We start from the raw sequence: 15,671 nt of genomic DNA, 5'->3' as shown, positions 1-15,671 counted from the left end.
AAAGGTTTAACGTTATGTCTGCCTCATTGTACTCAATTAATCCTGTTTATCATTTATATATCTCTTAATTAGCATATACAGTGCATTCATGGTTGAAGTGATTTTTTTTTCTTTCTTGACCGCTCTGTCCTTTGACAGACAGACTGTAATTTAACCGTAATGCAATTTACAGTAGTACTGTAATGTAGCATTTTATTACAATATTACATTTTATTTACGCATTTATGTTTCACTATATAGGGGTTATATCTGTTACAGCTTTTTGTTGTTGTTGTTTGTTTTTTTTCTTTCTTACTGTACTTTCACATACATTCAGCCTTGGCCAGAATTTTATCAGAATCATCACATCTTATCTACCCCAATCTTTTAATGCTTTTTTTGGATGAAAAAAAAAAGACATTTTTATTGGAGATAAAATAAAATAAATATAAATAAATTATATTTTATTTTATTATACAATTTAATTGTTATTCTTTATATACTGTATATATACTGCTCAAAAAAATAAAGGGAACACTTGGAGTAACGTGTTATTTAAGTGTTTCCTTTATTTAAGTTTTTCCTTTATTTATTTTTTATTGCACTATACATTTTAGTATTTACTATTATATTTATATTTACTATATATTGGAGATAAATCATTCTGGATTTCCTGAAGAACCTATCAGTGAGAACTAATTTTGTTTGAAGAACCTTTATTTCTTCAAGTGTATCTATTGACATTTGTTTTAATACCAATGCTTATCATTTACTAAGAAAACAATTATAAAAGATGCCCTGATTATTTTAATTAGATATGTTGGATTAAGCATTATTCATCTCAACAACAATAGCTGATTGAATAAAATGACAATTTCATGGTCAAAGCATACCGAGTTTTATAATTATATATGTTGAAAACCATGAAGAATAGCTTGCAGAAAATCGGTTTCAGATTGCAGAAGATAAATGAGTAGCAAAGGTCTTTCATTTCCACAACAATGATTCATTTCTCTTCTCCTCTTCATGCCACCTGGGGCAGTGGTTTGGGTTTTGGCAGACGTTCCTCTGTCTTTAGCGTTTGATGTTCTTGAGGGCCCTCAGAGACTAAAGGTCCAAAGCACAGCCGTGACTCATCAGATTCATGAAGATCTTCTGCCATTACTGAAAAGCCCAGCTCAATGTGCTTTTGTATGATTGCTTTCTGATTTCTGATGCCCACTGATATATCAGACCTGCCAGTTTATTTGCTCATCATTGCCCTTTTGTTAATGTTATATTATTGTCTGATAACAATACCAAATATAAAAACTTTCCTCATTAACAAAACCGTTCTGTTCATTCATTCATTCATTCATTCATTCATTCATTCATTCATTCATTTTCCTTCAGCTTAGACCCTTTATTTTATTAGAGGTAACCACAGCGGAATAAACAAACTGTTATGTTTTCAGCTCTTAAAGAGCTAAATAAAATATTTGGTATTTGTTTTGAGGGTTTCATTAACAGCGTTTATTCATTCATTTATTCATTCATTTTCTTGTCAGCTTTGTCCCTTTATGTGTGCGTGATTCGTAGCTCGGGGGCCTGTCCGTCTCCTTTTTATAGGTGGTGCTGTCGAGTCATTTTGCCACGCCCACTTCCGAAACCCATATCAACCGATCATTTACACCACATTTGGTGTGTGTGCAAAGTTTCATGAGTTTTCGAGCATGTTTAGACCTATCAATAAATCTTTTTTTAATTAAAAAGCATTCATTATATCCACTCATACATGGCAAGCTTCTCATCTGTATTAATGTTATGATATTTTAGTCACAGTACTTTTTAGAAGGACCTATGATCTGAGAATTGTAAGTTTTAAAATGTATTTCCTTTGAAATGTATTAAATCTACATAATTATTTTAAAGAAAAAGACAAATAGCACAACAAAAAACTATTTAAAATAATTTTTTAACATTATATTACTATTTTGTATACATACTATGGGTGTGACGATATCTTGTGTCACAAAATCTCATGAAGATCTTAAAAGATCTTCAAACCGCATATCGCTTATTGAAGATCATAAAATCGCAATGAGATTTCATTAATACAGAAAGAGAAGTTGAAATTTCTCTTTTCAATTTGTGGCAAGGAGTTAGAATTCTCCTGTGAAATGATACATGGGAGAAACCAGACAGTAAAGATTATAGCAAACTATTTAGCAGTGTTTGATGTGCTTTACTGCATAAAATTCATTAAAATATAAGTAAATAACATACAGTTGATTTCAAGAAGCATCTAAATTGTATTTAATATTTAAAATTATATAAAGACCACATCGCAAAATATGTTTCTGATATATGAATGGAGTGTGTGTATGTCCTTTACTGCATAGACTTTGTTTAAATATAAGTAAAATAACATTTACACATTTTTTTCAGTTAAATAAAAGACTATTTTCCAATTATGTTTTTCATCATTGAGGATTTCCTAAGAATAAGGAAAAATGTCATCTTGTTCTTGTGAACCCAATCTCGCGTCTCGTCTTGTCTCGTGGAGTAAGCGTCTCATCATACCGCTAATACATACTGTTTAGTATAACACCCAAAAATGAGTATTGATCAAAATGTATTCACAAAAGTGTGTGAGACATTAAGAAAACAAGAATATACTGTATGTACACTGTAAAAAAAAAAAATCTGTTTTGTTTTTCTATTTTTTACCGGCATCTGCGGTGTCGGAAAGTTTACCGTAGCTACTGGAATTTACGGGAAATTTAAATTAAAGGAAGTTTCTATAATTTAATGTCTGTTATTTTACAGTAAATTTCTGTAATTTAATGATTTGTCGAAAAAAAAATAATAACGTAATTTTTTACAGTGTGTAAATATTTGTTTTTATTCAGACAAAATATTGCAAATCATTTTTAAAATATTTTTAAAGAGGTTACACACAAACAATTTAAGATGACCTGAATATAAACATAAAATAATAATAATAATAATAATAATTATGATTATTATTGCATATTTTGAGGCTATTAAATTCTTTTCCAGGTTTTGTTCCCTAACTAAAACGTATGCTTTTTAATGTTTATGAATCCCTTTCAGTTAACCAGACCTGAATGCATTATGATGGCTAAAATAAGCAGCATTAACATGATTCTTTTTAAGAACTATTCAATTAAATGTTCCTTTGGGAACCTAGATGGATTTTTCTATTGTGTGTTTATGAAAACTCCTATTTGGAGAGTTACATCACGTCTTTCAAGTAATTATTTAAGGAACCAGTCAATAGAATCAATTATAAACAACAGAACAAATGCAGTCAACAGCGCTTGAAGATTATGCAGCAAAATGGCTTCATGTATTCAAGTAATCATTTTTAAAACAAACAACTTAAGTTATTGGCACGGTCTTCACTGCACAATTATTAGATATAATGCATTAATACTGAACGCTGCTGTTTAAATAAGCAGCATGCCTGTAATTAAAATGCACAAGTTAATTGTGTTTTCTTTGGGCCTGATTCTGTGTTCAGATATGAAAGTAGAGTCTTATTCAAACAATATTTGAGCATTTTATCTGTTTTTCTTGCAAATCATGTTGTTGAATAATATTATGACAACAGACAGCAGTGGGTCTGTTGGTTAAGTTGCATTTCCTCCAGAACTGTGCCAGATAGAGTTGTTGTCGTGGGCTAGATTTTATAGTAATATTTTTGATTACTATTTTTTTATTATTATGATTAATATAGTTATGTTTTGCTTTTGGGAGCGACCTCTCACCTGCTCTTGCCTCACACCAAGTAGGTCGCTGGTTCAAGTCCCAGCTGGACCAGTTGGCATTTCTGTGTGGAGTTTGCATGCTCTCCCCGTGTTGGCGTGGGTGTCCAAAGACATGCGGTATAGGTCGTAGTGTGTAAGTGTGAGTATAAATTATTGTGTATGGGTGTTTCCCAATACTGAGTTGCAGCTGGAAGGGCATCCACTGTGTAAAACATCTCAAAATAGTTGGCGGTTCATTTTGCTGTATGATGAATGAATGAATGTGTGAATGAATTAATGAGTGAATGAATAAATGAATGAATGAACGAACGAACGAACGAACGAATATTTGTTGGCTTTTTGGTTTTGTTGTACATTTTTTGGAGGGGAGGTGTTTTGTTTGCTTTGGTTTAGACATTGGCTTTTTTTTTTAGTTTTTGTTTTAGTTTGTTTAATTTTGTCTCTATATTATTTTTGTTTTGGTTTGATTGATTTATTTGTGGTTTGGTTTTGTTGTTGGTTTTGTTTTAAAAAACTTTGATTTCTATTTATTTATTATGTATGTTTTGTTTGCTTTAATATTTTAGTTAGTATATGGAGTGTGTGTGTGTGTGTGTGTGTGTGTGTGTGTGTGTGTGTGTGTGTGTGTGTGTGTGTGTGTGTGTGTGTGTGTGTGTGTGTGTGTGTGTGTGTGTGTGTGTGTGTGTGTGTGTGTAAGAGAGAGAGAGAGATAGAGAGAGTGTGATTTTAATTATACTTTTTTCTTTAGTAGTATATAATATGTAAATAACAGACAGGGGGGCTTGAACCTTTTCGTATTTAAGGCCAAAAATCAAATATCATTGATAGCCATGGGCCAAAGATAAATTTACCAAACAATTTTTCATTAAATTTGCCATCAGTAATTAAAACAACAAAAAACAGTAAACATTACTTTGAATCATATAAACTAATGCAGTATAACATTTTAATGGAATAGAAACATAAACAATCATATTTATAACACAGTGGAGTTCAATGCTGAAAACAGTAGTCAAGCAGAATATGCCTTCGCCTTGATTCGCTCACCAAAGTGTTTCCTTTGTCCACTATCCATCGTATGTATATCTTAAGCTAAATCTGATTAATTTACATAATTTAAATTGAAACAATTAATTTCAGATGTTTTTTTTTTTCTTTTCTTGTAGCTTAACAATAAAACAAACAAATAAAATTTTTCAATAAATTTGAAATGACCCATTTTCAGATGGGAAGGTGGGCCAAAACAAAAGTTGCCTTGGGCCAAAGTACAAAAGTCCTATATTCGGCATCTCTTAACAAAGGTATTTATTTATTTATTTATTTATTTATTTATTTATTTATTTATTTATTTATTTATTTATTTATTTATTTATTTGTTTGTTTGTTTGTTTGTTTGTTTGTTTGTTTGTTTGTTTTTTGTTTGCTTGATTATTTATTTACTTATTTTGCTTACATTTATATATATATATATATATATCTGTCTGTCTGTCTATATATCTATTTTTTAATATATATTTTTATTTGTTTATTTATTTATTTATTTTTTTTTTTTTTTAGTGGTGGTGGTGGTGGTAGTTTTCTTTAGGCCTGATTCTGTTATTTTTATATTTTATTGTAGAGATTTATTTAAGCATCACTTTATACCACCAACATTTTATCATTTAATTTATTTTTTCAATTTGTTGCCAATTTTGTTGGCTGTTTAACATCATAACAGACTCTAGTGGCTTCATTAAGCTCTGTATCCACTGCAAGATTATGTATTTGTGTACACACTAATTAAAAGATCACATGAAAAATAACATCTCTTCATACATACACAAATACATACATACATACATACATACATACATACATACATACATACATACATAGGAACACAAACATGGATGTATTTGTCCAAAATCACACTTCTCAGTTCACTATCTGCTTTATTGACCTTATATGACTATCCATTTCATCATACCAAATCCCACGACACTTTAAGTAAAGCAGTTTTTTTAAGTAGCTGTGCATTTTGCTTGTGCCCAAGCAAAAGGCTTTCGCTCTGCTCAGGGGAATATGGGGAAGTGGATTAATTGTGGCATACAAAGAGCTTTAAACCGAGCCGCTGACACACTGCATCTCATTATCGCCTGAAAGTCGGCCCTGCATTTGACGTTGTTTATTTATTTTGCTTGCTGTCAGGAGTCTCTTTGTAAAACCTCTTCTTCTGTCCCGCTGGCAGAGCTCTCCTGTCACTAATGTTCACTTAGTGCTCGCTGACGGTAATCGCACTTGGGTGTCGCTTCACTATCTCTAAGCATTCACTAATTCACCCCTTTAAAAGCAATGAACTCTGGGTATTTGCTGGAAATGCATGGTGACTCGTTTCAGCATGAATTGTCATTGTTTGTTTGTTTGTGTGTTACGGCGTAAGAGATGGGGACACTGCTAAACATCTTTATTTCATAAGAATTTTGCTCTCATTTTGTAAAAATAGTGTGAAATAAGAAATAGAGTTATGAACCAAAACTGTCTGTCAGGTAGTATGAGATGTTTTCTCAGAATGTATCTTGTATTAAGGCTTTCATTTTAGGATTTAAATGAAAAATAGTTTAGCTTTGTGTGAGTTGATTTGGTTTTGCTCTTTGTTTTTGGTTTGGCTATGCTGTATGTGTTGTTTTTATTTATTTTTCTGTTAATTTGTTTATTTGGTTTAGTTTTTAGTTAGTTTACTTTGGAGTTGTTGTTAGTTTTGATTTGTTTTTTGGGCTGGCTGGGGGGTTGCTTTTTGTTTTGGGATTCTGTCGTTTTGTATTTGTTAATTAAGATGTATGTCTAGTTCTTTTTTCATGCAATGTGAAGCCAGTTGAATATTACCATCAGTGGCTTTTTTACACCAAGAGTAGTGTATACAGTACTACATATGACAAGAGTAGTGTATTCAGTACTACATACAATACTACTGTCTTTCAGATGAGACGTTAAACCGAGGTCCTGACTCTTTGTAGTCATAAAAAATTCCTTGGCACTTCTCAAAAAGAGTAGGGGCCCCTTTCCCATCATAGTCTGCCAATCAACCCTATCCTCTGAATTGGCTCTATCGCTGTCTCTCCGGTCCACCTATAGCTTGTGTGTGGTGAGCGCACTGGCGCCGTTTACCTCTGGCTGCCATGCATCATCATTCTGATTGGCTGTCAAAACTGGACCAAAACTTAATTAAGATGTCAATAAGTTGAAGTAACCAAGAACATTAACCATGATTCATTAAACAATTCTGAATGATCCATCTGAAATAAATAAAAATAAAAAAGATTAATAAACACATGTATGATTAAAAAAATATATACAATAATTTACTGGCTAATAATTGCATTAATTCCACTGTAATGCACTGTATGTAAATTCACAGTAAATTACTGTGAGGTAGGTCATAAAAACAATAATTTTGTAAATATTTCTAAATAACAACTACTAGTAGACTCTACTAGCATAAAAGCTCATGTGTATTAATTTCTATGTTGAATAAAATAAAGAGTGCTGGAATTCCTATAACTAAGATTAAGCCTTTTTTTTTTCTTTTCTTTTTTTTCGCGGTGTTTGCTGTAATCATGATGCCTGCCTTAATTTCACAATAGAATTCTCAATACAAATTCACAGTTAAAACCTGTAAAGTAATACTAATTTAATTTACTGCAAAAAAAAAAAAAAAAGAAACACTAACATGCTGTGAAATTGTAACACTTTTTTACAGTGTTAATCATTTAAAAAATGAACAGTTCTCTGAAATGCTGTTAATGATTTTTGGACCTTTTTCTACAGTACAATATTAAGTAATATTTTAAATAGAAAACATAATTCTTAGTGATTCATAAAATGCAAGTTAAAAAAATGTGATATCTGACTCCGTATTAGATAAATAAATAAATAAATAAATAAATAAATAAATAAATCTATGAAAAGAACTGATTAATTGAAGTTACATGAATAATTCAGTATCCCCTAAAAACTTAGCTTTAAATAGAAAACAATGTTGAACACAAAAGAAGATATTTTGAAAAATGCTGTAAACCTGTATCCATTGACATTTATAGTAGGAAAAACAAATACTATGGAAGTCAATGATAACGTTGCAGCTTTTTTTCAAAATTTCTTAATTGGTTTTTAACGAAGAAGAAAAATAGTCAAACAAGTCTATATCAACTATGGGGTCAGCAGATGATGACAGAATTTTCATTTTTACGTGAACTATCCCTTTAACGCATACCTCAAATTAAGCAGTCATTTTAGTCACGTTTTCCAGTACAATTAACACATTTTCTGCAGTACAAGCAAGGCCTCCACATGTGGCATGTTCATCCACAGTGACGGTCCCAGAGTCACGGTATGAAAAGCAAAGGCATATTTGCTTGTGTCACTTATCATAGGAATAGCTGCAGCAGCCCGTGCGGGGGTTCATGTGTGTGTGTGTGCATCTGTGTGTGTGTATGTGTGTGTGTTCTGCCTCTTGTGTATACACAGAGTGAGTCACCAGCGAGCACAGCACACACACTGGGAAGCAAGACAGATGCTGGGTTTGCACTCGGTGTAAAAAGCTATTACCCCTACCAGCGCGGTGCCTCTTTGAAAGCAAGGCGCCACGAGGCAGCTTCTAAATGCAGACGGAAGCAGAGCTTAAAGAGGAAGTCGCGAGTGGGCTGAGAATGATGAGGGAACGAGGGATGTTGGAATGAACTCTCCCTGTGTGTGTGCATGTCTCTTGGTGGTACAATCATTATCGGAGATATTTTATGACTATTTAATGACTCTTGTGGTGAGCGGGTGGCTTAATTATCGTAATTAAAGTGGGATAGTTCACCCCCAAAAAAATATTAAGAATGTCATTATTTGCTCACCTTCAGGTCACTCCGGACTTGACTTTGATTTGGCCTTGGAATACAGTAGGTGAATATCCTGATTCTTTTTAACACTTTTGAAAGCAATTTAATGAGGACATTGGCTGGGAAGCTCTCCAAAAAAAAAACGAAAAGCAGTTCATATGACATTGTCACTGCAGCTTAAAAGTGCATTTTTTCTAAGACAAGCACATTTTCCCCCATTGTTTTCAAAGATAGTGCTGTGTTTTACATTGGAAAAACAGAAATAGTGTGAGTAGACACTAAGCATCTTTTTCTTTTCATTTTAACCACCGAATGCTGAACGCAAGTGTTTTTGGAAGAGCGCTGCTATTTTCAGCTGCTTAAATATGTTTCAGTGGACATGCGAAAGTCCTAATAGCCATGTTCAATGCTGTATTGGAGCAACTAACTACTAATTACAACTGATATGATTCTTGTGATGGGTATGTTGTTGTACAACATGGGTTAGAACTAGGGATGTCCCAAACAGGTTTTTACCTACGAATCTGAGTAATTTGATTTTAAGTATCTACCGCTACCGAAACCCGATCCGATACTTCTATAATACATAAAAAATTTATCAAAAATAGCGAAGAAACCAATCCAGGATGTTCCTTATTTTTTATTTAATTCATTTGATTTTAACATTCAACAACTCTGTTAACAAACAGAGCACTTCTGCGAGATTGAACAAGTATAAAATATCATCAATCCTTCACTTTTAAAAAAAACTACAATAACTTTTCAAAAACTGAATAATATTCATATGATTTATTTACAGTACAGTTTGTAATGTAACATTTTCTGTCTTATAGTACATTTATTAAATCAGAGATTTTCTTTGTTTACCAAATAAGTGGATCTAATTTGATTTGCATTGCAAACATTGAATAAAAGTTAAAAAATGTTTTTATTATTACATATATTAAGTTTTTAGATATGACAATAATATTATAAAAATTCCGCATAAATTCACAGATTTTTTACAAAATTCTTAGAAGAAGGGGCAAATAATGTCCGCAGATTCTGTCTGGCCCTAGTCATAACTTCTGTTAATTAAAAGGTTTAAGATAAAAAATCATGTCAGATCATTGCTGTAAAATCCAATGCATAGTATCTGTAAACTGCTTGACTATTCTGTTTGTCGTTTTTTTATTATGCGAGTTCTTTTGCATCACTCTGGGGTTCTAGAGGACATGAAAAAACATGGAATGAAATTTGGACATTTTACATTACATAAAATATATAGTATGTAATAAGTGGGAACTCCAGCAAGGAGGCTTGGCATCAGAATATAGCTTAGCCCCAGCACAGCCCCCCTCAAGGATTTCCTAATGATTTTTATATTTTCCTCCTACTTTCCTTCATTGAAAAATAAACATTAAAAAACAATTAATAAACATTAAAAAACAAAGGTGCATAATAAACTGTTGACATTATGCGGGAGGGTTCCAGCTAGCTGTGCATTTACAGTAGAAAAATAGCCTTCATTATTATCAAAAGCTATCACAATGTCGCTTTTTAACATCAAAAACACACATTTTAGACACTGCAAAATTGCTCAGTAACCCCATAGTCTCAGTCTGAAGTTCAGATTTGAGATTTGTTAAAACCCATATATATTTTAGCAACAACAAAAAATAAATAACTTTCAGCTAAGACCAATTCCAATATTGGTCAATTGCATTCAGTATTAGGCTAGATTTTGACTTCTCATCGTTCCGCAATCACCAATTTGAGTCCTGCTCAGAGTTGACAGGTGAATGTCAAATCTACTATTCATTTTGGTTGTTGGCATTAGAGGTTATAGTGGCATATGAGAAATTTAATTCAGCTGAAACTAGTAAAATAGGCTCTTTTTGAAGCTTTTTTAAAAACACACATTATATTTAGAGAACTGAAGCTATAAATGTAATTATTTTTAGCATCCCCTCTAAAGGATTAAACGCTCCATTAACCATCCTGGAGCTGCCACTAATTGTAATGCAGGCTTAAGTTCATGATCATTTTAGGATCATATTAGGACACACACATATTTTAGGATGAGAGCTGTAGCTTCAACCACACACGTTTGCAGATGTTGGTTAAAATCTGCGATCTTGGGAAACACTGAACACTTGTTGAACTGTAAACAACAATCATGCTTAATTATCAGTGGTTTGGGGATATAAAATTTGAATTGTTTATTTTTGACTTGACTTGATCTTTGACCCTAGTTGCATTGAGATTAGCATTAGAGGTTATATTGCATGCTTAATTGTCAGTGGTTTTGGGATAAATAGCTTGAATGGTTTATTTTTGACTTGAACTTTTTGACTCTGCTTGCATTGGTTAACAATTTTTTCTTATATTGGCACAAAAAGCTTGGGATAGATGCTACAAGTAAAACAGACCACTAACTACATTGGTATTTATCATTATCATTTGGAAAAGGTTGTCTAGTACCAGAGCCGGCCCTCCCTATAAGCAAACTAAGCAGTTGCTTAGGGCCCCGCAACCACTAGGGGGCCCCACAACCCGCTAGTGGTCCGAGCTGTTTGCTTGCTAAAATCATTTTTATTTGCATTGTATAAATCATCTTCACATTTGCATTGTACATCAATCATTCATCAGCAGCATCTCATTTTTAATATGTGTTCTGTTTTCTCGTGGTGTGACTTTGTTCTTATAATGTAACCTGTGAGACCGACCAGTTGCAATAAGAACGCAAATCCATGCGCAGACACAGCCATGGCCTTTGTTTCATTGCCTGCCCCATACCTAATATTTTATTTTGGAAGTTGGACTGCGAAAATGAAACTATTCTACAGGCACAGAAAAAGAGGGGAAAATTTTGATGAGAAAAGATTAAGATCCTTTTTAGTATCGCTTTTAAGTGGTAATAATAATAATAATAATAATAATAATAATAATTATAATAATAATAATGTTAAAAACAAAATCTAGTAGCATTTCATTTAGCGAACGCTATGGGGCGGTGTGACGGGCCGGTCCTCTTCGCACTTGCCGGCTGACGGCTCACCTCCTCTGTGTGAAGGCCTTTCCCGCTGCAGCCAGTTTGTCTGGTTAGCTTGTCGTGTTACGTTGGTGGAGCAGAGGCCGGGAGGAGGAGCCGACCGCGGCATCGACCGGTTTTGAGTCCGTGGAAGAGCAGTTCCAGACATCAGGTTAAACAAAAAAACAGAATCCAAAAAAAAATTAAGCGAACGAGTTCATAACGTGGCGAGAATGCGGTGAAATCTGAAAAAGCGGTCAAAATCGGACAAGGGCTTTTCTTTTTTATGGACTGCTTTTGTAAATCGTCGCTTGGGCTTAGGGAAGGATGAGGAGGAGGAGGGTGGCTGGGTCAGCTGATTGGCCGGCCGCCCAGTCAATCATTCAGTCAGTCAGTCAGTCAGTCGGACAGACGGTTGCTCAACAGCGGCCTCCAGCAGCTTTTTACGTGAGAACAGCACGGGCACGAATGGTGTGCGCTCGCGAGAGTCGTTCAATACGTTAAAAAGCACGCACAACGGCCTCTCGCGGATCCCCGAAAACAAAAACTACACAAATACGTTTCTTCCCGGGTTACATTACGTGGTCTCCAGAAACGTCCACAGGGCTACGTTTCCAGAATGAGCTTGTGTTGCATATTGTGCACACTGTTAAAGGTGCAGTTGGTGATCTGCCAAAATGCTAACCGCTCAACATATTATCTTTGGACGGTGGGGGGGGGACTGTGATTCAAAGCCACGACTCCTGAAATCGAATCTGCTTGAACAGATGTGCAGAAGTCTGAATCTTCATTTGCTGAAAGACAGTTTGAGCTACTTATCTGAATTATGGGAGATAAATATTTAATTGGATTAACCTTTTTTTTTTTTATGCCTTACCCTGATATAAAAATACATATAAATACATTTAAATCATTTACTTTAATCAATATTATTGGAGTGTGAAGAGACTTTAAACCAGCACAACAAAAAATGTTTCTGAAGACAACCACCTACTGCACCTTAAATATTTTAAATATTTTTTTTATGTTTATAAGAGTCATGTTCTAATTGAAATAGTCCTAGTTTAATATAAGCTCTGGACCTTGCATCTCAAAAATCAATTAGAAAATGAGTTAAAGGAAGGAACAGGGAAGGAGACTGAAGGAAATCTAAAAGTTTGTGTGTGGGGATTAACATTAACCCAGTATTTGTTGCTTCCATTTTTCAATTTTTTTATATTAATACTTTTATTGTATTATTTGCCTGTTGATTTTATTACTTATGGATCAATCTTTGCATTGTATATTGTAATAGTTTTTTTTTATGAGTTCTGAATTTATACTTTATTAGGCCTACCAATTATTGAATTTCCACTTTGATTAATTATTATTCACTGTCGTTTCATTGCAGGGTTTTTGTTTTTGACACAAAATATATAAAATAGTAGAAGAAATGTGGCAAACCTTTAGGTTAGTGCCCCTGAATGTACAGGGCCGGCAATATCTAGTACAATCTCCAAACAAAAACGACATGTAGCTAATGGAGCAACAAAAAATTTTTTTCATTTTTGTTTTAATGATGATTTAATGGCTGTTGATGGCTTAATTAATCACATAAGGCATCTTCAATTTTACTCATTCTTCCTCTTTCTCCTTTCTCCTCCACAGGTTCCTCATCAGATGAGCACTCTGACCTTCTACAGGTACGAGCAGCCCATTGTGGACTACTGCCAGGCGCATCAACCCCTGCGGCTCAACATGAGCTATGAGGGTCCCCCGCAGAGCCTGGAGGGCCTGGAGGAGCTTCCCCCCCGCGAGAGGAGCACCATCCAGACTGTGGCCCTTCCGGCCGTGCCTACTATCAACACGGGCACCACAGGGCCCTGCTCTCCACCCAGCCAGAGAGCACCCATGGAGGGGCCCAGCATCCCCTACCCCACCACAGAACGCTCCATTAACTATCCAACGACAGAACGATCCACCAGCACCCTCACTTTTAGACGTTAACGCCCCCCTGCTTCCAGAGCAAGGCATGATGGGTAATTTGAAAAGAGGCTGTGGTGATCCACATTCTGCCGACATTAACGCAGCGGCGCATCTGAAAACTGTGCGCTAACTGTTTTGCGCGTAAATAGAGAAGTGAAAAACATTCCCACGTCATCGCTGGAGGATATGAGGATCTGGCAATATGGTGCACTTTCATTGTGGAGTGTAGTGTATTCTGGAAAATGGGATTCCATTTGTCTTTTTCCATCTTTTCTTTGTTCCGAATCAAAGGCCTGTACATGTTTTGTTGTCCCCGTTTCGCTCAATGGCAAATTGAAATCCAATGCAACATGCATGAGACGTTAAACGTGGCTTTGGTTTCATTCAGCCCTCGCTCTGTACCGACGCTACAGGACGCCTTCTCTGAGGAGTAGATAATGGCGATTCTCCCATGCTGAGTGAAGAATGAATAGGAATGTGCAATAAACAAGGTTTTTTTTTCTTTTCTTTTTTTGTGAAAGAGGGAGAGTGTGAGAACGAGAGAATGAAAAGAAACAAATTAATGTTCACCAGAGCTCAAAGGCCTCTCGCTGTTATTTTCATTTAGTTGCCAGGGAGCGCTCATAAATGCTGTCATTATTTGATTAAAAAGACAGATCTGTCCAGACATGAGCATCTCAGATGGAAGATCTCTTGAGTATAAGAAAAAAAAAGCATTCATTAAAATTGAAATGAAGTCTCATACTGTGAGGTCTTTCAGCGTTTACATGTACCAAAGATCAAGCTTCTTTAGATGTACATATAGCTCCTGTTTTTTTTTTCTCAAAATGTATCAGTATGTGTCAAACCATACTGTATTGTTGTGTGGGCCAGCGGCGTTTATGTCTAACGTGTTGCCTAATTCTGCAAACTACAGAAACGCAGAGTGACAAACGCCAAGTTTTGTGCTCGAAGGCTATGTGTTAAATGGAAAGTGTATGTGTTTGTTTGCTTCAGAGTGTGTATGTGTGTGGTTTTAAGTTTAAAAGCTGAAGTGTGTAATTTGTATTTTCAAAAAAAAATGACCAGCTTTCCATTGGTCAGGCTGACAGAAAGCCACGCCCTTGAATTTACACTATTGGCTGAGCCAGTGTTTAAAATATTGACATGACTGACTTTACATGATACAACTGCTGGTTGATATTTGTTACTGAATGCTACACTAAATGTATAGTTACACACTTCAGCTTCAAAAGGGATGACAGGACGCAGGCTAGAGTTACTATGTAATGGCAGAAACACCTTTTTCACAAGTATGTGAAACACTGCAAGTGCGATATTGTGTTGTGTAGACCTTTTTTCAGCGAGTAAACAATGAGTATGTTTACATAGCCACCGATAATCTGATTTTAATACAATTAAGACAATCTGATTAAGAGTCTACCATGTAAACATTAATTTTTGATTAATTTAATTAAATTAAGTTCATAATCGAAGTAAACTTAAATCAAATTAAGATATGTGGCGAATGCTGATTTTAGAAGTATTATTAAAGTGCAGTACAGACATGTAAACACCTTAATCAAACTATTACCGTTGTGTAGAATGAAACTAAATGTTTCTGAATGAAAGTGAAAGTGCAAAACTGCAGTTAAACAACCAAAATTACATGAAACTCTGGAGGATAGCGTGGTGAGACAATGACGTTAATTCAATTATTTGCTATAACATGTAAAAGAGGATCTTGAAAGGAACATTCAAAAAAGTAACTCATGTAAACACCTTAATCATATTATAGTCTTATTTAGACTAAGGCAAATAATTTGATTACTGATGTCCATGTAAATGTAGTCATTGCAACATTGGTTTGTGGGCAGAGCTTAGGTGGAGGCAGAACGAACCCAGTGACCACTTCACTAATAGAAAATGGGAATGTGACATTACTGCGCAATGCTTTCTGGCAATGACATATGGGATCCTATATACCATTGATCTGTTTAAGTTTGTTATATCACAAATACACACTGATTTGCAATAAACAGTAAGCCCTCACACCACAAATAAAAAAAGAAAATCATATATGCAGACGTTTTCTTGCAG

The 15,671-nt window shown here is 34.5% G+C and overlaps 1 protein-coding gene across 2 annotated transcripts in view; it reads left to right on the top strand.

Annotated features, from left to right (window-relative positions):
• Positions 1-15,150, top strand: part of LOC563710 (leucine-rich repeat transmembrane neuronal protein 4) — a 202,826-nt gene extending 187,676 nt beyond the window's left edge. For both annotated transcript variants that reach the window (XM_073914618.1, XM_687067.10), the window contains exon 3: positions 13,275-15,150. In XM_073914618.1, coding sequence (XP_073770719.1) covers positions 13,275-13,613 — 339 coding nt within the window. In that variant the 3' untranslated portion in view covers positions 13,614-15,150. The remainder of the gene's footprint in view (positions 1-13,274) is intronic.
• The last annotated feature ends 521 nt before the right edge of the window (positions 15,151-15,671 follow it).

The sequence above is a fragment of the Danio rerio genome, chromosome 10 (genome assembly GCF_049306965.1).
Source record: "Danio rerio strain Tuebingen ecotype United States chromosome 10, GRCz12tu, whole genome shotgun sequence".
Taxonomy (NCBI): domain Eukaryota; kingdom Metazoa; phylum Chordata; class Actinopteri; order Cypriniformes; family Danionidae; genus Danio; species Danio rerio.
The sequence above is the reverse complement of the archived record's forward strand: the minus strand, read 5'-3'. Positions and strand labels throughout refer to the sequence as shown.